The sequence below is a fragment of the Lepisma saccharinum genome, chromosome 17 (assembly GCF_977018435.1).
Source record: "Lepisma saccharinum chromosome 17, izLepSacc3.1, whole genome shotgun sequence".
In the NCBI taxonomy this organism is placed as follows: domain Eukaryota; kingdom Metazoa; phylum Arthropoda; class Insecta; order Zygentoma; family Lepismatidae; genus Lepisma; species Lepisma saccharinum.
Genome location: NC_139245.1, coordinates 11,541,554 through 11,566,406, shown reverse-complemented (window position 1 = coordinate 11,566,406; position 24,853 = coordinate 11,541,554). Strand labels below are relative to the sequence as shown.

At 37.6% G+C, this 24,853-nt stretch overlaps 1 protein-coding gene across 1 annotated transcript in view; it reads left to right on the top strand.

Moving 5' to 3' along the window:
- The first annotated feature begins 18,683 nt into the window (after positions 1 to 18,683).
- The window catches only part of Ctu2 (Cytosolic thiouridylase subunit 2), a 64,891-nt gene continuing 58,721 nt past the window's right edge, over positions 18,684 to 24,853 (top strand). The window contains exon 1 of the mRNA XM_083138477.1: positions 18,684 to 18,786. Within this exon, the coding sequence (XP_082994603.1) occupies positions 18,719 to 18,786 (68 nt within the window). The 5' untranslated portion in view covers positions 18,684 to 18,718. The remainder of the gene's footprint in view (positions 18,787 to 24,853) is intronic.

Genomic DNA, 24,853 nt, shown 5'->3' with positions numbered 1-24,853 from the left:
CCTTCTGCTCTTTTACCTATATTAACAATGTCATAGGTACTAAAACATGAGTAATAGGTAAGGACCTTGATTTTTTGCAAATGTGATAAAACTGAAAAACATTAATTCTTGTAAAAGAAAAGTGTTTATGCAGTGGCAATATATTGTTCATGCATTCAAAATCACGAAATACCACAAATTTGAAATAAAATTAGAATTCTGCCTCTTCAAGAAAATTTCAACATATTTTGTAGTTAAAAAACAAAAAAATACCACATTTTTTTGTACAGGTTGACTGCCATGAGTATCAAAACAGATACTCACTTGCTTTGCCAATTTTGCCACGAGTATCAAAGTTGATACTCACACGTTGATGTTTATTTGCCACTGACAATCATTTCTGATACTCAGTTTTCGTTGTTTATTCACGTTAAACAGTTCTACAAATTTCAAGCTTTTTAACGATTGTTGTAGCGTTGCAGTATTACAATTCTACACTAAGATATATATAAATTGATATTACATTACTTTCTCATTAGTTTAACATTAAGGAGCAGAATTTTCAACACAAAATACACTTGTATCATTGCTCTCAGAAGCGTAATGGCATGGCACCACTTTTGTGTTCTCTTTACTGTGGAAAGCACAGATTGACTTCGTTGGCAGTTTCTTGGGGGTTCCTTTCTGTGTAGGATTGCTGTCAATGAAGTGCTGAAAAATGGAAGACAAAGAAGCAGAAATACTTAGGCAAATGTTAGATGAAGAAAGAGACATTCAACGATTTTCCAGTGACACACAAAGTGACGACGTAATAGAGTGTGGTGATGATTCCGATTTGGACCCAACATATGTAGCTACAAGTTGAAGCGAAGACAGTAGTAATAATAGCGCCAATAGTCCTTGCATTACAGGAGCAGTGTTGCAACCTCCAGTAAACATTTATAACTGATACTGAATCAGATGATAATGGTAACCCTAGTCACTGCGATATTTTGACTTGGCATCCTAAACACCAGGTTAGAAACTGCACGGTTTCTTTACAATCCCTACAATGAATCTGTTGGGGTTAATCCAGATCTCTCTGAAATTCTCATTGACGGAACTCCAGCGGATTTCTATGGTTTATTTTTGGACAATTATCTGATTGATTTGCTAGTTGTTGAAACTAACAAATATGCAAGGCAAAAAATTTCAAGTTCTAACAATTTGCCAAGACATTCTCGCTTGACTAAATGGATCGACACAGATCGAGAAGAAATGAGAAACTTTTTAGGTTTAGTTATGTGGATGGGACTTGTGCAGATGTTGTTCAAGAGGGTGACTAGAAGAAAGATGGAAATAACTTTCTTCAAACAATGTATTGTGATGGATCTTATCAAGAAACATACAATTGTGCCATCTCCATCCCACACGCAACAGAAGCAGCAGAATCTTATTTCCTTAGCACCAAAACGCAGTAAATGCAATAATTGCTACAAGAAGTTGGTTGCTGCTTCTGAAAGGAAAGAAGCTCAGAAAAAGTGCAAGCAAGTGAGCAAAAAATGTAACATTTGCAACTTTTTTCTTTGTGCAGAGTGCTTCTTTGAGTTACATAAAGTGAAACTAAAGTAATATTTTTATGCTAACTAAAGACAACAATTTCTTGTTGGTTTCCATAACAATTATCTGTTGGGAATTCTTTGAAATTTCAACCAGCACTTGGAACTGAGTATCATTATAATTATATAAGCAAAAAAAATCTAATTTTTGTTACAGATTCTTGAAAAAAGTGATTGTTTATTTGTGAAATCGCATTTTTTATGTAAAAATCATTCTACTGAAATATCTAAATTGTACTGAATGTGTAAACAGTTTTCATCAGACCCAATTTTTGTGAGTATCAATTTTGATGCTCATGGCAATACAGTAAAAATTTTATCTCGGTTGCCATGAATATCAACATTGATACTCGCCAATTATGACGTAATTATAATTAGTAATAAAGTAACATTATATTTTATTTGTTTCTAAGATTATTTTCAACAAACTGAAACAAAAAAAATATCGTGGCAAGGGTGAGTCAACACCTGATTTCACTGTGGCAGTCAACCTGTTAAGGCTTAAAAAAATAAAATGTAACATATTTACATGTTTATAATTTTCACATTTTCCAAAATTTTCTGCCCAAAGAACTATGGTGTGTGTTACACACAGAAAAATTCAGACAGATACATGAACCATGTGTAAATATATATGTTCGCACGATTTTTCACCTATCGGAACATTTTGCATTGCTGAGCAAAGTGGACGTGTTCTGGCAGATCACCTATCATCACACGTGCTTTAATATTGGTATTTGTCGCACGAGAAACCTTTTGCGGTACCGAGCGAAGAGGCGTGGTTTTGGTGGAGATTGAGTATGCACCTACCATTACATGGATGCCGGTACATCGGCACTTGTCATGCGAGAAATCTTTTGCATTACTGAGCGAAGTTTTTAGGCTGTGTGACATCACTAATTAAAGTACTAGTTTAAAAGTACAAAGAAGATATAATTTTAAGTATATTTGGCAGAAAAGTTTTCGAAAGTAAAAACGCAAATTTTGGGAAAAATTACACCAAAAAATCAAGATCCCTAGTAATAGAATACTAAGGGAGCTTTCAGACTGAAGTGACTAGCAACATGTGTGACTAAGAAATTAGTTCTTTACTGTTTTCATTTCAAAATTTAGATTTTCTCAAAATTTTCGGGCAATGAGGCTGTAGTACCATCAGCTCCCACACCCCCTGCATACACCAGTGCTGTAATGTGAAATACCTGTCACTTGTTGCATGTCATTTCCATCTGAAAGTTGTCTTACAGGACAAAATACTTTTGCAAACAAGCAGAAGAAAAGCACTTGGTTATCAAATTACTTGCACATTTCTTGGGGCCCGTTCTGAAAGGCACACAAGTTTAACGCGTTAAACAATTTATGGCAACTGGCCGTTTCATAAGGGCATCCGTGCATTTCGTGAGGATCATTATGATGTCCCAAAAGTCGCATTCCGTGCGTCTCGTGTAAGAACGAGATTCACCAAATGCACGGGCCAGGAGGCTGGTTTGTTCAGTGAGAATCGTCTGCTGCCTGCAGACACCATGGGTGCATGATGGCTTCAAACTGCACTAATTCGGGAATTGTATTATAATTTTAACAGAGAGCGATATGAAGCAACATGCACAAGATGAGTGTGCCTCAACTGTTCTTACAATGTGATTAAAATGAGTAACAGTATCCGCAGTAGAGTTTATTTCTGTCAGAAGGAAATGCCTTCCGCTGGACGCCATGCGGACATTTTTTATAAACAAAATGCTGCACCTGCGCTTTCATCTAGAGTGTCCCATAAGTCTGTAAAATAACTGGTTTCACCAGGTTCACGGGCCCAGTTACTTCCGTTCGATTCGTTATGACTTTCGGAATGCACCCTTGGTCATTACTTTAAATGTATTTAAATTGATAACCAAGTTTTTTTTCTTTTAAATATTGAATGTAAATCTGGTTATCTTAGAATGTTTGTTAATTGTGAAATCAACTAATGACTATGCACTTTCCAATATCACATATTTTGATTCATTGAAATTTGGCATACAGAAAGAGCTACCCAAGGTAGGAATGTATGGGAACTTGAACCTAGATTTCTGCCATACCATGCCACTGCATTTTCAAATAAATTCCTGCATAGTACATATTCTGTGTGTACCTAAGCCAAGGTGGTACTCATCAAACACAAGGCTAACACCATTGGCCCCAAAACTTTTCAGTTGTATCTTTTAGGCCAAGTTATACCATGTGGTATTTTTTATTTTATTTTGTGGCCCTTTTCAAAGCATTTTTTCTCAATGGAGACCCATGCCTATAGGCTATTTCTAAATCAAGGCCTGGTGCTCACATTTAAATAATAATAACGTGAGTCATTTGATCCACATAAATTATTTTTTGAGCTATTAATTTAAGTATAAAATTTGCTAGTGTTGTATTTTTATTATTTTATGTTGTTTTTTCTCTCCAAATTAATCATGATGACATGATGCATACCTTAGTGGCCTGTAATGTAACAGATAAGATTTGAAATAAACAATTTTACATTTTAAAGCAAAACAGAAAATGTATAAAGCTGGATAAAAATAAAACTATAAATTTACATGCAAGTATAAAGCTAACCGAAAAAGTTTCATTAGATTTTCAAGTGACTTATTCAAAACCCACATGAAATGGAACTTGCAGGGGAAATAAGCTCCCATCAGCAGCATATGACCTGTCTCCGACATTCTGAAAGCCCATGCATCCTACTGTGGTAGAACTCTGCAGAACATGAACGAAAGACGACATGAAATGCAGTTTGCACCTTGTCTAGGTTTCTGAAGATAGTTGTCCAGTGAATGGAACTGATGACAATGTTTGGGTAAATGTGGATGTATCAGTGCTTCCCAGCCAAAGAGAATGGTGTCACAGGTGGACTTAACCATATCTGCGAAGTAGAGAACTCCTTTGCCATTCACGAGCATTGGTGCAATGTTTTTGTTTCTTGCAAACATGTTACAGTTGCTGAAAGTATGATGGCAGCAGTTCTCAATGCCCTGAGCAGTCCACCAAACAAAGATCATAACCTTCTTTTGATGCAGTGGTGTTTTCAGTTGCCTTAGAACAGGTTCGTGTGATGCTAACTAATGACGGCATCGTGGAGTATTATAAAGAACCAACTTTTCATTGCACATAAGCTCTGTCCAGAAAGGGATCCTTTTTCAGATGGGACAGCAAGGAAGCACAGGCATCTGGCCATGTCAGCTTCTGAGCTTCAGCCAAGGTATGTAGGAACCACATACTCAACTTATACCATGTTCTAAGTTGATGGAGGTGGTTTCTAATGTTTTCTGCACCAACATGGAATTCTATTCCAAGGTAGTCACATGTCAAGTCTCCAGATCATGGAACAAGGTAAGTTATTTCTGCACTTTTCATTCTATTGATAACACAGGTAGAAATCAAACATTAGTCCCACAAATACAAATAATAATATTGCATGGTAAGGATTTGTAAACATTTTTGAAATATGATATGATCAGCACTATATCCCGGCCAACTTTGCCCCACCCAACCATGTTTAAAGTCTGCAAGTTCCTGAAACCGTCCCATACTGCTGTCTCGCGCAGTCTTCACACTACTGAGATCGCTGACCATGTGTTTCATGTGGGAGATGGCAGTATTGTGTCGCCCTCTATGATAAACGCACGTTTCGTGGTGTGTCCGGATACTTTTGACCACACAGAACATATGAATCTAGCACACCGAATCTACAATATAGCTGCAATTTACAATATTCAGCTTTCAACAATGCAAAATTTGTAAAAGCATATTTATTATTCTGATCTAATGGTACACGACACACACTCAAATATTTAAAAAAAAAATACTGTGACCTACTTGTTATTTTTTTAAAAAAAAAGGTAATTGAAATTTCCATTAGTGAAATTTAAAAAAATATATAAATAGATTTGAAAATTCAGGCACCTGGTGAAAATTTGCAGGCAAATGGTGACTGGGTACTCTGTATTTATCTACCCTTGTCTGGAAGCATGTATTAAACTGAAGTGGTAAATTTTCTTTCATATTCAAAAGTTTCAGAAAAATATAAATTATAAGGGAAAACAACAAATAGCATTAAAAGTAAAATAATTGTAGGAAACAAAAACTATATTAAGTTATGAAGAAATAATACTTAGCCCTAATACATTGCATATAACTGAAAGCTAAATTGAAATTATCATTTTGATATGTTTCAACCGATTCGTGACACAAAAATGTTGCGGCCAATGGAGGATTAATGGCCCTCTAAAAATATCATTTATGGTTTTATGTGACCACACTAACAAAACTTACACTGACCCTATAATTGGTCACCATATCTCTCAAGATATGTGGGGCTAAAGTTGTTTATTTTTTTTTTATTAATGATAAGGCATGCAGTTCTAAGCTTCTCTCTTTGCCTGAATGCAGAGAACTACAGTCTACGGTTGGTGTCCCTTCATGCGTGTGCTTAGTAAGCTGTTTGTATCTGTGAGATACAGCGCGACTCATTCGGATTAGTGGCGGCACAGCCTGCTTGCAGAATGCACCGTTTGGATCCAGAAAAAGATGCTCAACTCATTCGTTCCATGCTCTGCAGCGAAGACAACGATATCTGTAATAAATGATCTGTCAGTGATTTTGACAATGTACAGGAAAAAGATGATTCGGAGACTGAAGTGGAATGTGACGATGAGTGTGGTTTGTAAGGTGAAAATAAATGTCATATGTAGTGCTAAAGAAATATTTTAAAGATACTTAACCCTCAACTACAGTCGTGACATCCCAAGGACCGGAGTGTTCCTCTTGCTTCTTGCCCCGCCAGTAGTTTTGACCTTGAGGCTACCTCTCTTTCAGTACCTTCCTCAACTTCATTGTGCTGTGAAAGCGTGAAGGCAAAGGTTTCATTATCTGCTTCTGTGGTGATCTATTTATATACTGCGGTTCTGTGGACGTCACGACTGTGTTTGAGGGTTAAAATCACCGATGATTTATTGCAATCAATAGACAAGAGAATTGCAGATTTTTTATTTGTGGCATATACTGAATAAAGGGACAGTGGTTACGAAGAATGAATGTTAAACAATAACTAAGGACTAAATTCACGTTGATCAGCTGTGTGTAAATACTCGGTGAAGAGATATTTTGGATTGGTGTATTTGTTTTGCCTAAACTCACAATATAAACAAAATATTTCTTTTTGAGGGAAGTTAAAAAATAATGTTTCGCTCTCAAAACTATGTAATTATGTTCAGGGAATAACAAAGCATAAGACATGATTAAATTCACATCATTTAAAATATGTCTTGACATATTTATATTCCTTTTTTTCATAGAGGTCCTGTGGACCGCACAACTGTGTTAGTGCCCAAAATGTTCACGACTGGTTAAGGGTTAAGAATTATTATATATGTGACTAAAATAAAGTGAAAATTTAAAAATCATGAATTTGGTCCCGTACCGTGGCTGTGTGGTCTAATGTGCAAGGCTTTGAGCACGGGCTGCAGGATGAATGATGGTTACAGTCTCCTGGCAGAAAGTGGAACAACTTTTCTCTGGAGATTTCGGCCAGTGGCCACCTACCATGGTGAGGAAACTGGTGGGTTACGAATGAGTAGTGTAAGTCTGTCATGGAAACCTATAACAATGACTGTAGATTCCCTGTGCTGACCACCTCTTCTGGGTATGTTGGAGTGAGGCCCGCAGTTGGCTTTGACCCTCAAGGGATGTTGCACCATGGGTCACACTTACGAGGGGCGTTCAAGTCAAACCGGGAATTTTTAATTTTACAGGTAAAACAGTGAATGCTGGCATGGCAGTAATACATGCAGTAGTAAGTGTCTAGGGTGTCCTATTACTGATAGGCAGGGCACACGTCGCAGGCAAGCCCAGAGACAGTGAATCAAGATGGCAGCCAACAATGTTAGTGCGTGGAACATAGTGTGGTGAAGTTGCTTGCCAACGGAGATCTACAGAAGACTTCAAGCTCAGTATGGTAATGAGACGCTGAGCCGCAGTACGGCATTTGAATTATGTAAACTATTCAAAGATGGCCGTACGTCCGTCAGTGACACTCCTGGTCTTGGTGAAGCAGGCTGTCGATGGATGGTTCAGGCATACTGACAAATCTTTCTATGCTGAAGCTTTCCAGGCAGTGGTTAAATGTTGGAATAAGTGTATAAATGTAGCAGGTGAGTATGTCAAAAAATACATGCAGTTTCCACTCCTCAAAATTTGTTCTTTTAGTTCAAGAATGACCTCAAAAGTCCTGTTTTGACTTGTACGCCCCTCGTATTATGATCATGAATGTTAGTAAAACAATACTTGTATCCAGTCACGGCGAATTTCGGCACAAAATCTTGATTTACGATTTTTCACGTAAATGTATAGCCAATACTTACGACACATGTTGAATGCAACTGTTGGCATAATTTCGACCTCCTAGTGTTGACATATACGTAGATATGTTCCAAAAATGGCACTTTTCGCTAAACCCATAAAATCGCCAGTCAAAAATTCATCAAATGTTGCAAATGACAGACTGACATGGCATCAGTCATCAAATGTCTAATTACGACCCTTCGATAATTTCTTACATATTTTTCTTACTCAGAAGTTTATTTCTGGAAAAATTTGAATGCTGCTTTCCGTCAGTTATTAATTTATATAATTTTCTGTACGGAGTGAACTGATAATTTTAAGCATTGAAAAATATCTCAATGGATGAGGGTTTATAATGCAGAAAACCCGGTGTAAATATATCTTACATGATATACATTTCCAAAGTTTGGGTTGTGCGACTTTTGAAACACTCTGTACAAGATGCTGAGCGTCACGGTATTCAAAACATCGCTAAATTATTTGAGAAAGCAGGAAATGGGGTGTTGGGGGGACAAAGGGTAAGAAATTGTTACGGACTCTATGGAATATTCACATTTGCTAACTTACGCCTTGAATAACGTAGTGTGGAAAACGGCACAGTTCTGCGCTCTCTGGCTGGTTCCACTCGAAAATGATACCGCTAGAGGTGCTGGTAGTGCACCCGGTGCTCAGTATTCGTCTGCTTATAATGGAAGTAAATGGAGTTTTCGCTGCAATGTCTGATTCTTTTACATGAAGCATTTCTATGAATGTAACATAGAAAAATAATAAACTCTAATACACAGTCCAAGACCTGACGTCCGTAATCACATTGCGATGTTTCTTCTTGTGTTACACACGCATGCTATTTATTTATTCATTTTATTTTACTTTTCTTTACAAATTAATGCCATTTCGTGACTGCAAATCACTCCACAAATATAACTGTTTCCATCAATTCACATACCGCCTATCAAGACAAACAAATCTACATAATATATTCCAAAAACTAACAAAGCCGCATTACTGCAATTTGAACTTAGAATCATCAAAATTTCGTACATATTACAGCAAAAGATCACAGTCGCCAGGCTGAAATTTTTAGTCGCCATGGCAACCTGGTGACTGGGATTTTGCGACCCCTGGTCATAGGCTTCATGATTGATTGATTTGCTTTATTTTACGTCACTCATTGTGCCATTTTTGGCTAATTTGCGAAGATGGAGATGAGTGATGATGTGATGAAATTAATGAATGGACACTCACAAACATCCATGCCCAGGCCAGGATTCGAACCAGAGACCACAGGCTCCATGATAACCCGTGGTTTGTTGCTAAAATGGGGAGAGAATATGCCGTAAATTACTGATCATATCACCAAATAATCGCATCAAAAAATTATAAATCATAATTTTAACCAAAATATTATATTCTATTGTTATATATAATTTAATCTAGCAACATTAGAAGAGTTTGGCAATTCATGAATGCTGGTTGTATCATGTGATTACACCGTGAGATCAAATCCAGGTCCTCTCGATCACATATCGAGGAGGACAGCAATACACCTTGTCAAAATCCATGGAAGTTGTAATGAAACGTGAGGTAACCTTACAATAATGAAAGGCCTTGAGCAATGAATAATAATTACAGGATAAAACAATATTTCAATGAAGTGTTACTTTTTTACTTAGCTCATGAAATGGATATTCTCAAACCCATAAAGTTCTCCATGTCACTCACAAACTTCCAATTGTGATCCTATGGTAAATTTCGGTACTAATTTACTATTCATCAGACAGATTTCTTCATTTTTACACAAGAAACTTCTTCTTCTTCCATTAGCATCACAACCCTTTGTGGATTTTAGCTTTCTCAGACAAATCATTCCAATCTTTCCTCTTCTTTGCCATTTCTTTCCAATTTCTAACTTTGAGAATCTTTAAATCTTCGCATACATCTTCAATCCATCTCATCCTAGGTCTTCCAATTGGTCGCCTTCCCATAGGTCTCCATTCTAGTATACGTTTTATAGTTCTCATGTTATCCATTCTTTGTATGTGGCCTAACCACTTAATTCTTTGACTTTTAATATATCTTATAATGTCTGCACCATTGATTAATTTTTCTAATTCCACATTATTTCTTATTCTCCATATATCATTTTCTATCTGTACTGGGCCAAAGATCTTCCTTAAAATTTGTCTCTCAAATATACTTAATTTGTTTCTATCCTTCTGTGTTAGGGTCCTGGTTTCAGCAGCATATGTAACCACTGGTCTTATCATAGTAAGATATATCTTCATTTTTGTACTTCATTTCAGAAGTTTCGATTTTAGCAGGGATACATTTGCATAATAGGCCTTATTACCTTTCTTTATTCTTTCATCTATTTCAGATTCTATTTTATTGTTTTCGTTAAGTGTAGATCCAAGGTATGTAAAGTTACTAACACATTCAAAAGAGTAATTATTTATTAATATTGATCTGTTATTATTCATGTTTGTTCTATTAATATTCATGTATTTAGTTTTCTTTTCATTGACTTGGAGTCCTACTCTCGCAGCTTCCTCTACTAGACTTATAAACGTTTCTGAAAGAGCTTTCTTAGTTCTTGCTACAATAGCTACATCGTCAGCATATGCTGTGACTTGTTTTAGTCTAGTACTGATGTCTCCTCTCACATCTAATTTTTTAATCACTGAGTCCAAAACTAAATTAAATAATGTTGCTGAAAGAAGATCTCCTTGGCGGACTCCTGCATGACATCGAAAAAGTCCGATCTTGAATTTTCAATTTTAACTGAGGCTCTAGTGTTTTGAATTGTCATTCGGATTAATCTTACTAATTTATTTGGTATTCCAATTTCTTGTAACCTTTGTAATATTGTTGGTCTATATATTGAGTCGAAGGCTTGTTTGAAATCAATAAACAAAACATGCAAATCTATATCATATTCATGGCATTTCTCGAATATCAAACGCATCATCAGGATATTATCTGTTGTACTTCTGTTATTCCTAAATCCACTTTGATACTCTCCTATAATATCTTCGGCATAATCAGTTAGTCTGATGTTAATTATTGCTGCAAGTATTTTATATAGGTTATTTAGTAGTGAAATGCCTCTATAATTTTCACAGTCTGTTTTATCTCCTTTTTTAAGTATAGGGCACACTAGTGCTATGTTCCAATCATTTGGCATTTGTTCTCGATTCCATATATTAATTATAAGTTTATGTATTCTACGATACATTTCTTTTCCAGCTGCTTGTATAAGTTCACTGTTCATATTGTCATTTCCTGGTGCTTTCGTTTTTTTAAAGTTTTTCATTACTGTCTCCACTTCTTCGTATGTTGGTGCATCAACTAATATGTTTTCATTATCCTGCTGATTCGTCGTATTCCAGTAGGGCACTTCTAAATCCTGGTTGTGCTGAACTCCCTGGAAGTGTTCTTTCCATCTATTCATTATTTCTGCTTGTTCAGTTAGGATTTGACCATCTTTGGATTTTAAGTTTCTAGTTCTTGGTTTATACTGTTGTGTTATAACTTTCTGGGTTCGATAGAATTTTCTATATTCTTTTTTGGTGTTTAGTTCTTGTAACATTTCTATTTGTGTTTTTACTGCTTGGCGTTACTTTTCTCTACACATTTTCTTAGCACGCTTTTTCAGATTTTCATATTTTTCTCTATTTGATCTTGTAGTTCTATTAAGACAACTATTTCTAGCTTCATTTTTGCTTTAACCGCCTTTTTACATTCTTCATCATACCAATCTTCATTTTTTCCATATGCTTTGGTTCCTAAAACCTGATCAGCAGTACTATCTATGATGTTTCTTAAATTATCCCACTCGACTTCTACATCATCTTCTTCTCCTGCTTCATCGAGTTTTGTTTGTATTTCTTGTCTGTATGTATTTTGTATAGAAGATTTCTTCAATTTTTCTATGTTCCATTTCTTAGTTTTCTTGTATATTCCATCATTAACCATGCTAATCCTTTGTCTTATTTTAGTTCTAACAAGATAGTGATCCGTATCACAACTAGGTCCTCTATATGTTTTGACATCAATTATTAATGTAGCTCTCCTCTTATTGATCAGTACATGATCAATTTGATTACATCGTTGTTCACCGGGTATTTTCCAAGTCCCTTTGTGGATTTTTTTATGCTTAAATCTGGTGCTACTGATATCAAGGTTTTGTAATTGTGCTAGTTGTATCAGCCTTTCTCCATTGTCACTTGTTTCTTTGTGTAGGGAAAATCTGCCTGATACTCCACTGCTGCTGGATTCATTATCTATTCTTGCATTAAAATCCCCCAGTAGAATTAATGCATCATGTTTTGGTACTCTGTCACATACATCTAACAGTTCACTATAGAAATGTTCAATATCTTCTTTGTTTGTGTCTTCGGTTGGTGCATATATACATATAAAGGTCATATTGTTGAATTTTCCTTTTATTCTTAATTTACATATTCGGTCATTTATTGGTTCAAATCCAAGTATACATTTCCTCGCATTTCCAGTAACTAAAAAACCTGTGCCATTCCTTCCTTTAATTGTTGGATGCCCACTATACATAAGAGAGAATTCTTTCTTTTTGATCCATCCATCCCCATTCCATCTTATCTCTTGTAATGCTGTTATTTGCATGTTATATTTTATTAATTCATCTGCAATTTCATTCATTTTGCCTGGTTGGAGCATGGTACAGACATTCCAGGTTGCCACATTAAAATCCACATTCCTTAGCCTTTTACATTGCATGGGTCGTCTCTTATAGATCCGTCCGGCTTTGCTTGTCTGAGAGTTCGTAGCGGGAGGTTGTTTTACGGGGTAAGGGTGCTGGCCTTACGCCCAACCCCCAACCTGGAGGACCAGGGATTTGTATTCGAGGTTCCTACCCCTAGGAAGACTGGCTTCACCACGCCTAAGGGCTCTTCATACCCCTTGGTTTTCTGTCAGGGTTTTCCTTCCCTTAGCCTTTAGAGATCCCTCTCTTACCTGCAAGGCAGCAGGGGCAGTGCTTATTTAATGGCGGCACTTACTCGCCATGTCTCAGTGTCGTCGCTGGATTTTTGTGGTTTTTAAATGAGAGTTATCCTGCCAGAAATAACTCTCTCCACATCCTGTTGACACTGACGCTCCTTGTCCGCAACTGCTTATTTGTCGCAGCTAGCCTACATATCTGTAGGCCGTTCCCCTATCCGCAACCTGGGGATGCGCTCGGCAGCATAGAGCTCTGCTCCTGGGAATGTTGCCCAGTACCGAGACACAAGAAACTACTTACGGTAATAACTTCCTGTAGCAATGTCTAACATCTGGAAGGTGTTTTGCGAGATGTGGGAATGTTTCATAGCGGAAATTCATGTTCTTTGTTGAAAATTAATTCTCCGACAGACAATAGCTTTTGGCGCGTACACCTTCGTACATCATCACGCGTCGTGATTGTGTTTTGTTCATGTTCATTGGGTATCCAGTGTTTCGAACTGTCTGTGTTTGCAACGAAAGTTAGAAACATGACATGTCGGGGATGTGTGGTGAAATTCGTACCGGGTGTGGAAGATCCAGTGGATTTTTTAATTTCATTGAACACGGGATCGTGAAGAAAGGAAAGGAATGTTGACAATGTGGCAGTGAATGTAAGCTACTCAGAAGGAATGGGCTGTGGGTATATGTCTAATATGTCGTGTCGTGGATGCATAGTGAAATTCAGGTAAGTTTTCCGTATCCTGGAAACGGATTTCTTCAAATTTAAAAGTTTGGGGCTCATTTGGGGGCAGGTGACTCCGGCCAATTTCTAAAATACCTTTAACAGGGACCCTATAGAGAAAGCCAGGTGGCCGGAGCAGAGCGGAGGCGGGGCCGTGGTAGCGGTAGGTCAATTACCCCAGGGGCGGAGCCCGGAATCGGTGCGAAATTTGAACTAAAAAATTTCAAACGAATATAATTTTTTAGTTTAAATTTTGCACTAATTCCTGGACGGATAGCCCCAAAAATCATTCACGGATAGTGCCATGAAACATTACAATTTTCTTCGTAAAACAATGCGAAAAAGTTTAAAAAAGAAAAATGGATCAGATGAGCTTTGTTCACAGGTTATTTCTTCGGTTCCGAAGGTTGAAACACTGCATAACAAATGAAAATCGACAAAACACAAGCACGATGCACGATTATGTAGGAAGGTGTATGCGCCATATTGTGCCTAAGGCAAGCGAAAAGACTACGAGAAAGAAGTACTCGTAATGTGAAAAATTGCAATTACTTTGATCAAAAAAAGTCTACACCTTAAGGAATGTTCCGCGAAGCAGATAGGTAAGTATGAATGTCAAAAATTGAGAAGTTATGTGTCCAACAGGATAATAAAGTTTTACCTAAATTTCTTTATATCTCCCGAAATTGACATTGGGAAAAATATTTGTACTACATCTCCCCATTAATTAATTTCTAGGGGCAACAGCACATATTGGTAAATAAGAGTATGTATACAAATACGTAGAAAAGTAAAAATCCAAATGTAAATATATTTTACGGCTTTTGAATTTGAAGCGATCAAAGTTAGACTGCACTGCATATTAGGTTTCTGGCTTTAGTGTAAAAAGAACGCCTTGTAACGACCATCTCACAACGGCATAGAGTTAGGCAACACACATAATGCCATGTGGGCTAGTGAGCATTTCAGATCTAGGTGGCCCATTTTTTTTGCCGGTGGCTGTACCTTTGAGTTTGATTGTTGTCTACATGCAGTGAAAATTTCTGACCTGTATTGTTATCTGACCTTGAGTTTTACCATGGCAAAGTTGCTGGTCCGTCTCAGACGTATGATACCACTTGCGGAGCTTTTTCTAGTAAACCTTGCCTTCGCATTTTTGTATTTACTGTGACTATTTTGGATTATTATAACATTATAATTGTATCCATTAGTATTGATATTCATCTGTGAATCCATCTTCCATGTACTACCACTCTATGAGTGATGACCCTGAAACTGGAAAACCAGAGATTATTTCCTTTTATAATCTGACTAAGAGAGGCGTCAATGGACTGGATCAGAAATGTGCAAATTACATATCCAGCAGAAGAAATCGCCGCGGTGGCTCAGTCGGTAACGCGACTGACTACCATGCTAAAGGTCCCGGGTTCGATCCCCGGCCGGTTCAAATCCGGGAACTTTTCTAACGATGGAAGCGGCCCCGGCGCCCACCCAGCGTCGAATAACATGGGTACCTGGGGGAAACCCTGGGGGGTAAAGGCGGTCAGGGGCGTGATGCTGATCACATCACCCCCACTCACGACCGGATCAAGAAAGTGTGGGGCGTTACCCCAACTCCCCCTATACGCCTTCATGGCGTGGTGCTATGCACAGGGGAGCACTTTACATTTACCTTTTGCAGAAGAAATCGCAGATGGACAATGACAATATTCTTTACCATTCTTGATGTAGGCTCTGGTGTCAATACTCTTATTCTTCACCAAGCCTACCCAGATGACCAGGATTGATTTTATGAAGACTCTTGCGATGTCTCTGGTCCTCCCACAACTACATCGCAGGCTTGATTGAGGTGAAAAATCTTCCACGTGAATTTCCATCTTGCATAAGGAGGATTCGGAAGATTTGTCACGTGGCCACATGATTTTCCTGAATTCTTTTATATTACATGATCCAAAACTTAAAAAGTTGAACAAAATACCTGTGCCAGAAGTGTAACAGGCCAATCTGCCTGGCATGCCCCAGAAAAATCTGTCACGATTGCTTTGTGAAAACGTGATTAATTTGTACCTGCATTTGTTAAAAACAGTTTTCTGTTCTTCACAGATTCTTGTAATATAAGTATATATTCCATGTTAGTACAAACGAAAATGGGTAAAACTATCAAAGCCGGGAATCCGATTTCTTCAAATTTTTCTCGCATTTTTCAATGTATTTGGCCGCTAATTCATGTTTCTTTCTAATGTCCGTCCGATGCACGAAAGCTGTTGCTTGCATTTCCATCCATGTACTTGAACCTGATGTTGCGAGCATCTGATGACGTAATCCCCGGTAAGTGTTTCCAAACACAGTTTTTTTTCACTGTATTGCCCAACCTAAAGCAACCTAACCTTACCGTGATGGTGCATGGGGTTATCGTGAATGGTTTTTTGGGCTATGCGTGAATGGTTTTTGGGGCTATGCGGGAATGGTTTTCGGGGCTATGCAGGAATTTTTCAGTTAGGAAGGTTGAAACACAACGCTAGTCAAGATTTGCTCGCCATTTTGCGTGTTCAGGAAGCGAGAAAAGAACGAACAATAATTACTCGATATGTCGACAATAGATACTAATTTCGTTAAAAAAAAAAGCGAAATCCCTTGTTAAACAAGGTAATTATGCGATATCGCCCGAAATTTTCAATTGTGTATGTTGTGAAAATAATAAAGTAGAACAAAAAATATATAATACAAAGGATACATATTTTTAAAAAATGCTGCATTTTATACGAGTTTTTTTCAGTGACGTGCACTGAGGAGTAGCTAGTCTAGCAGAGATAGATCAATCAATCTCATATCTCGAATTATATTCAAATCACAATATTTATTGTCTTGTTAAAGCCACCACAGCTCATATGCAACACCTTCTTTTCCACGCACTTCTCGTCCATCGGTGTTCTCCGCGGGCAAAGCAGGCTGGATACCCTAGCTCGCTCTTCTTCAGCCAGGCCAGTTTCCAGGTAGAAACGGCCGGCCCAGGGAAAAGGAAGATTTCTGCATCTACTTCCCTTGCCCCCACGACCCCCGCTGCAATGGTTGAAAGCCCAGGCTTTCAGGTCCCCCAGTCTATCTCCTATAGGACAGATAGGGGATTGGTTTCTCATAATTTTTTTATAAATCCTCTAAAGAACACAGGGTAAAATTTTCTGCAGTACTTATGTTCTCTGTATTTACACAACCTTTTACACGTTGTACAATATGTGTGTATGTATAATATGGGATGTAGTTTTATTATTTATAAAATGGGAACGTGTTATGTGCAGACAATAATGTTATGCTTTCTTTCTTTTTTTTCTTTTTCAAATATGGAATATATAATGATTAAATTACAAATATGTGCTCAGGCTCTCTCTGTCTCTCGTTTTAGTAGTGTTTTATTTAAATATACTAATATATTGGCCTGTAACAGTCATAAATACGGATGTATTTATTTGGGCAAGAGAATGCGTGTTCATATTGTTGTTGGTTTGGTTTATTTTACTTCGCTTTTCTGCCACATTTGGTTATCGCGAAAATGAGGATTGAGTGATGATATGATGAAATTGGTGAAGGGACCTCATATGAACAATCCAGGCCAGGATTCGAACTCGTGATGAGTGCGCATTCTTGTCCTATGTGTTGCAGTGAATAATGAAATAATTTGGAATGAAAAATGTATCTCAGAACTCAAAAAGTCAAATGAATATCATTGAAGAAACTACAAAAAATGTATTGTGTTTTGTTTCCTGTCACCAAATCAACCAAGCGCGGGGGAGTGGTTATCACAACGCGCTACGACACCAGGCGTTCCGGGTTCGAACCCCGACCCGGGCATGGGCGTTCCCTGTGTTCGTCCCTTCATCAGTTTCATCGTATCATCTTCACAATTAACCAAATGTGACAAAAAAGCGACGCTAAGTAACAAAAATGAAATCAAATCATTGATTGATTGCTCAAATTGGTTTATTTTACTTCGCTTTTCCGCCACCTTTGGTACAACAAAATAGATGAAGGAACACACACAAAGAACGCAAATGGCCAATCCGAGATTCGAACCCAGAATCTCTGGCTTAGAGTCTAGAGTCAAATCAAATAGTTTTTTATTTTCGAATGTGGGTGGGGTTTACGTGTACTTTTTTCTAGTACTCATTCATAATTGTGCAATCTTTTCCTGTTATTAACATTCTTCTTTTTTGAAGGAATACTGGCCCTAAAGGGAGGAGGGGTGTGACTCACACCAACCCCCCCCCCTTGAGCACGCCACTGACTGCTACTCCAAGTGTCGACGTCACCGCACGTCACTGGTTTTTTTCGAATTTGCATGATATATTTCTTGTCCTTATTTCTTTTCAATCGTTATTTTCTTTCAAAATATACGTAAGGACATGAAACAAATAAATTACTTGAATCAACGAAATAAAGTTTGATAAAATGAATATTAGTATACTAGAAATATACCGGTAACGTTACATCATGAGATGATACCAGAACATTTATGAAAAAACAGCAATTTTCAAAAATTTAAGGAGTATATAGTATAGAATACCGGACTCAAACTGCCTACTGACGACCTTTCAAAATCTAGTTCATTTACCTTACATGAAAATTATATAGTCAGATTATGAAATGTGTGTGTTATGTTGTATTGTCATGCTTTTCTGCGATTTTGTACGTATTTTTATGGGCGCAGCCATCATTGTTCAGACGTCACTTCGACCTGAAATTTCAAGTCAAGTTGAAGTTTTCTCAATGAAACTGTGATTCATTTATTATGAATTTATTTTGCAAACAGTAATATCAGTGATAAAGTTTTTAAAAATGTTCAATTTCTTTGAATTATCGAAAGTTAGAAAAATGTAAATACAGTTTCTGAATACTAACAAAAGAGTAACGTATATCCGCCACGTGTGTCAAGTCTACACTAACACTTGCGCATCACCCAAGATGGAAGGCAAAGAAGGGCAAGCGTAGTTCTTGTCGAAATTACATAAGCTGGGGCATAACGTTAAATGTATGTTACGACTTTAACTTTTACTTCATGTAGTCGAAAAGAAAGTGTAAAATGTGTTCAGTTGACGAAGATCGTTCCGTCGAATGTTGTACAGAAGCCAGGAGGGATCCAGATTCCTTGTACGTATCATAATATTGGATCTTTAAAATTGCATGTGCATTTTTGTTGTGCATACCTAATGTATACATGATACAAGATATTTATTTCATTCTAGAGATCACAGAATTCTTGACACAAACTCTGTCATGTATATAATGTACAGTAGTAACTTTATTTTAACACGTGTCATAGCACTCAATAATTTGGATACAATACTAAAAAGGGTAGAAATTGGCCCAAGTTCCTTGGGTTTCATTGCGGTTTCATCATGTTACGAATGGAATTTTAACATGGTTCGATTTACTTCTGTTGACACATACCGCGAAATTTAGCGATTATTTAAGATTTTGTTCAATATATGCTGCCGTGGTTAGGTTAAGCAAGGCAGGTTTGTTTCTCTTAGCATTAAAATAAAGTCCCTAAATGGATTGTACTAACGGGTAAATTTCTCGTATCGGACAAACTGATTTCGTCAAATTTACAGGAGAAATTACTTACCGAATGCAGTTTCTTTATAGTTGTGGAAGTTCGGGGAAGTGTTTTCTCGCATCGTTCATTCAATTATGCCGGTTAATCATATTTTTTTCGATATAAATGTGTGACCGTTGCACGAGAGCTCTTGCATCCATTTACTTCCAGGTGGATGTAGCCTGTGCGTGATGACGTAATCCGGGCCAGTGTTTCCAAACATACGTTTATGTAACTGGTCACACGTTTAAATACGTGTGATCAGTTGAACGTGATGAACGTTTTGAAAATGACGTGTGCAGGATGCGCGGATGCTAAATTGAATGAAAGGAGAGCTAATGGAACCGAACCTAACAGGCCTAACCTAACCTAGTAGGCATACCTCGTCCCCGTGATGGTCCGTGGGGCTATCGTGAGTTCTTGGGCTAACGTCAATGGTTTTTGGGGCTACCCGTGCATGGTTTGTGGGAAATAAGGAACAACAGTAAGTACTCGTTAATGTAGTTAACGTAACATTCTGCATTGCGGAACATTTCTTTAGGTGAAATAATGAATTTGTAACGAAAATAATGTATATTTCTTACATTAACGAGTACTTACTGTTGTTCTTTATTTCCCTCAAACCATCCACGGGTAGCCCCAAAAACCATTGACGTTAGCCTAAAAATTCACGATAGCCCCAAGGACCATCACGGGGACGAGGTATGCCTACTAGGTTAGGTTAGGCCTGTTAGGTTAGGTTCCATTAGCACTCCTTTCGTCTAATTTAGCATATACGGACAACGTCGGCTTCTAGCAGCAGCAATAGCGTGTATTGTGCTCTCGTGCAGAAAGCAAATAGCGGCAGCAGCAATAGCTCGTCGGAAATAGATTTTCATAGAAAACCACATGCATTCGCATTAAAATGGATCAAAACTTCATTCCCGAACACGTTTCCCACATTCGGACAACATCGGCTTCTAGCAGCAGCAATAGCGTGTATTGTGCTCTCGTGCAGAAAGCAAATAGCGGCAGCAGCAATAGCTCGTCGGAAATAGATTTTCGTAGAAAACCACATGCATTCGCATTAAAATGGATCAAAACTACATTCCCGAACACATTTCCGACATTCCTCCTCACCGCTAAATAATGAGCAATTGTGCCGATCGCGGATCACTCAATTTCGCTTATCTTGCACTTTCTACGCGTGGTGGGGTTGAAACATTGCATATGGACTACGGTGGTGAAACTGTGACGGCCATTTCCCGTGTTACGGAAGGGAAGAAGCAACCAAGAAAACTTACTCGATATGTCGCAAATATAGCTATTTTCGGTGAAATTAGCGAAATGTCACCTTCAGCAATGTTTGTCAGTGCAGAATACGTAAGTACGAATATTGAAATGAAAAGAAGTAGGAAATTTCAGCTGTTTGTCCGATACGAGAAATTTACTGTACTAACGTTCGAATTTACTTCTACATTAATTCCAACTAGTCTACAATACTTACAGTCGCTTGTCAAACTGAAAATACATTATCCATGGGAAGCATGCATGCTTACGTAAGATAATTTTTAAGTTGCTTTTTTCAACATAAATAAGATTTTTCGAAATCCAATTAGTGCTCATTACTTTAAAGAAGCTTAAAATTTTGTGCGACAATGATTGCCGAAATTATATGATAAGTCTTCCTGCTAGTAGAATTTGGAAAAAAAAAAGTCATAAAACGATATGAACCGTTACCTTATATAGTATTTGTGAATAAAAATTGTTGCGATTAGGACCATTTTACGTGCAAAGCGCATACATTTTGATCAGGAAAAATAGGCTGTTCAGAGATCAGTTTGGCAGAACCCTCGTACAATGGAGTTACTTGGTTACTCTTTCTGTAGAGAGAATGAACGGCGTGTACTCTGGGTACGCAATGCATACCCACAACCCTGTAAGAAAAAAGAAAGGTACTAGTTTACTATCCTTCAGAGACATTTATTTATTTTTACAGAAGAAACTACTTACCGTAATAAGTTCCTGTAGCATTGTCGAACATCGGGAAGGTGTGATGTGGGAATGTTTCATAGCTGAAATTCATGTTGTTTGTTGAAAATTAATTCTCCGACGGAGAATAGCTAGCCCCACGAACCATTGGCGCATGGATAGGTTAGTTCTGTTAGGTTAGGAAACATAGTTAAAATTTGGTGTCATGTTAGTATCAGGATCTAGAAATTGGAAATAATTGCGAACCATTGACGCTAGCCCCACAAACCATTGGCGCTAGCTCCACGAACCATTGACGCTAGCCCCACAAACCATTGGCACGTGGTTAGGTTAGGCAAACATAGTTAAAATTTGGTGTCGTGGTAGTATCAGGAATATATATATTTGGTTGTGAAACAAAAAAAAATGGCAAATCGTCAGTTTCCATTCCGAAAACTAATGCCTTATTTTCGCTTATTTTGCAATTTCTAGATGTTCTACACCTTCAGGAATGTTCCGCGAAGCAGATACGTAAGTACGAATGTCAAAAATTGACGAAACGAAAAAATTAGAGGTGTCCGAAGGATAGTAAATTTTTACCGAAATTCCATCTTACACTGCTGCCTTCCTCGAGTAGTCTCTCTCTCTTTTGAAGGCAGTCCTGAATGATTCCGATCGAACCTTCGGTGCTGCCTGCACGAACCCCATCCTCGGTTTCTGATGATTTTCCCAAGCAAACTCTACTGCTTCTGTTGGATATTCTAGAAATTTGGAAGGCAACCCATTGGCTACAATCATCTTTGACCACATGTTTTGGTCTTCCACATGCCTCTCATCCTCAATTTCTTTCCACGTTCTAAGAAGCCAGCGTACCAAAGATTTTGACAGCATGTGCAGTGTTTGTAGTAGTCAACGGATATTTTTTTATGGAATGTTTATTCGGTAACGGTTCAGATTGTTTTATGATTTCTCCTAGCCCAAAGACTAATTATCGTAGAATTTTGGAAATCATTGTCACAAAATTTGAACCTTCCTTAAAGTAATGAGCGCTGTTTGGACTCGAAAAAAGGTATTTATGTTGAAAAAAAAAAAGACTTGAAAATTACCTTACGCACTTCTCATGGACAAGATATTCTCAGTCGACAAACGACAGTAAATATCGTAGAAGCGTGCAAACGAATGTAGAAGTAAATGGGAACCCTACTAGAATGCATTTAGGGACTTTATTTTAATGCTAAGGGAACCAAACCTAACCTGCCTAACCTAACCACGAAAGCATATATTGAACAAAACTTTAAGTCATCGCTAAAACTCCGCAGTATGTGTAAACAGACATAAATCGAAATCGAACCATGTAAAAATTGCATTCTTAGCATGATGAAATCTCAATAAAACAAAAGGAACTTGGGCCCATAAGAATATTGCTGATATAGCAAACTGAGCGGAAGGCAAGGAAATGTTGTGTGGAAAACCAACCAAAATGGAGTGATCAACTGAAGATTTCATCTTACCTGAAATTCCTTTTTGCGTCGTCATGCAACTGTAGCAGAGGGAAACTATGCATCGAATAGCATGTTTCACACCATTCTCCGTATCTGTTTTATCTCATTCTAGAGCCAACATTGTATTTGTGTCACATTGCATTTCCACTTACGATGAGGATTGGTGTTGACAATATAAGTGAATGAAAGAAAAAATATAAACAAACACAATGCTTACTATGGGTTTCGAATGAACCACCAACCCCGCCCCCTTTACAAAGTGATGTACATACATGGACGTTATATTGTGCCTAACATTTATTTTAGCTTTTGAAGTGTGTTGGAATGAATACCATTATTCTGATGCATTTTCTGCAAGAGTCCATAATAATTTTCATCCTACAAAATTTCTAGTCAACTGACAACCCTGATTCATTCATCTGCAAATGTGTGTGTGTCTTTCGAGAAAGCAGACACTTGTTACCAAGAGAGGTTGACATTTTTTTTTTTTATTTGTTCTGTCGTGTGCATGTAATTTGCAGTGTTCCGTTCATATTATATTTTTGTCGGTGCAGTGAAGAAATGAAATCAAAATTATATGTAATCAGGAGTTATTGATGTTCTGGAGAGGGGTTTTTCGTCATATAGTTACAAAAAATAAGTGGAGATAATCTGAAATGGGAGGCCTGTTCCTGAATTGGAGGACTTGTCTCAGGCGAGAGTTACAAAGGATGTGAGCAATATATTAGGCATTCCCAGGAACAGAACTTCGAGTGGTTGACTGGAAGTATGAAAACGTTAAAACTTTATTGTTGACCTTATTTCTTGTTCTCCTCTGAGAAAGGTGTGTGGAATAGTAGAGGATACTGCAATTTATCATATCTATCACATGCTATTTGAAAGCATGAAAAATCATTGTCTCATAAGATCATGTTTAGATTTAAAAACTTTTGGAAAAAAAGGAATAGAACTGCAACTTGATCAACAGAAAAGAGACTATGTGTTATGTCATAACAAGAATGTGCAATGTAATCCTGAAATTCTAAAGAGATTTATAGATGTAGTCTGCTTTCTGGGCAAACAACTTCCTTTCTGTGGCCATTCAGAAGGTCAAGGTTCCAGTAATTCTGGCAATTGTGTGAAATTGGAGTCTTTTCTTATTAGCCGCTCATTTAGAAACTGCAACAATGCTTTCAGGTATGTCCAACAGAATACAAAATGACCTTATCCTTGCAGTATCTGAAGTAACTTGGCATTTTATTATGAAAGAAGTTGGCGATTCCTCTTTTGTAGCCATTTTGATTGATGAGATGCCCAGTGTATCAATGCATTCACAATTATCTGCCATTCTGCGCATAATAAACCCCATTAAAGGAGCAGTTGAAAGGTTTTTGGGCCTCACAGACTGCAGTTCTGATATGACTGCACAAAGCATTACCTCCATTGTAATGAACTGCATTGACAAATTTAATATGAAGGACAAAGTAGTGTGTCAAACCTGCGACGGCGCAGCAGTCATAGCTTCCCATTTAAATGGAGACCAAGCACGAATCAGAGAACAGCTACCATCTGCTATATTTGTTCACTGCCTAGCTCAGTCACTGAACTTAGTTTTGTCTCAAAGTGTCGCAAATATTAAGGAATGTAGAATATTTTTCCTAACTCTTGATGGATTAGCTGCATTCTTTAATAGACCATCTAAGCACACGGACCTTTTGGGGACAATTCTACATCGACGATTGCCACATGTTGCACCAACGAGGTGGAATTACCATTCTCGGCTAGTTCACGTTCTTGAAAGCATTGAAAGTCTCTCGGAATTGTTTCAGAGCATTGTGTCACATTCCAAAAGGCGGGACGATGAAGTCATACCTGCAGCGAAGTGTTTTGAGTGAGACCTGAATTATTTTGATTTTATCTTTTTGCTAGTTATATTTTCTGATCTTTTCGATCATACCGATGTGTTATACAGTATTTTGCAGGGCAAATGTTTATCTGTTTGAACCATGTCCAGAGTACAAAGGAACCAATTGAATGGAAGAGGGAGGAATTTCTGAACTTTTGGAACGGAACGGTGGCTTTAGCTGGAAGATGACCTACAAAATGTCGCCACCTTTCAACAAATACGAAGGATGATGAAAAACAATGCCACAGGCAAATTCTAAACAAAAATGTAGACAACATTTCT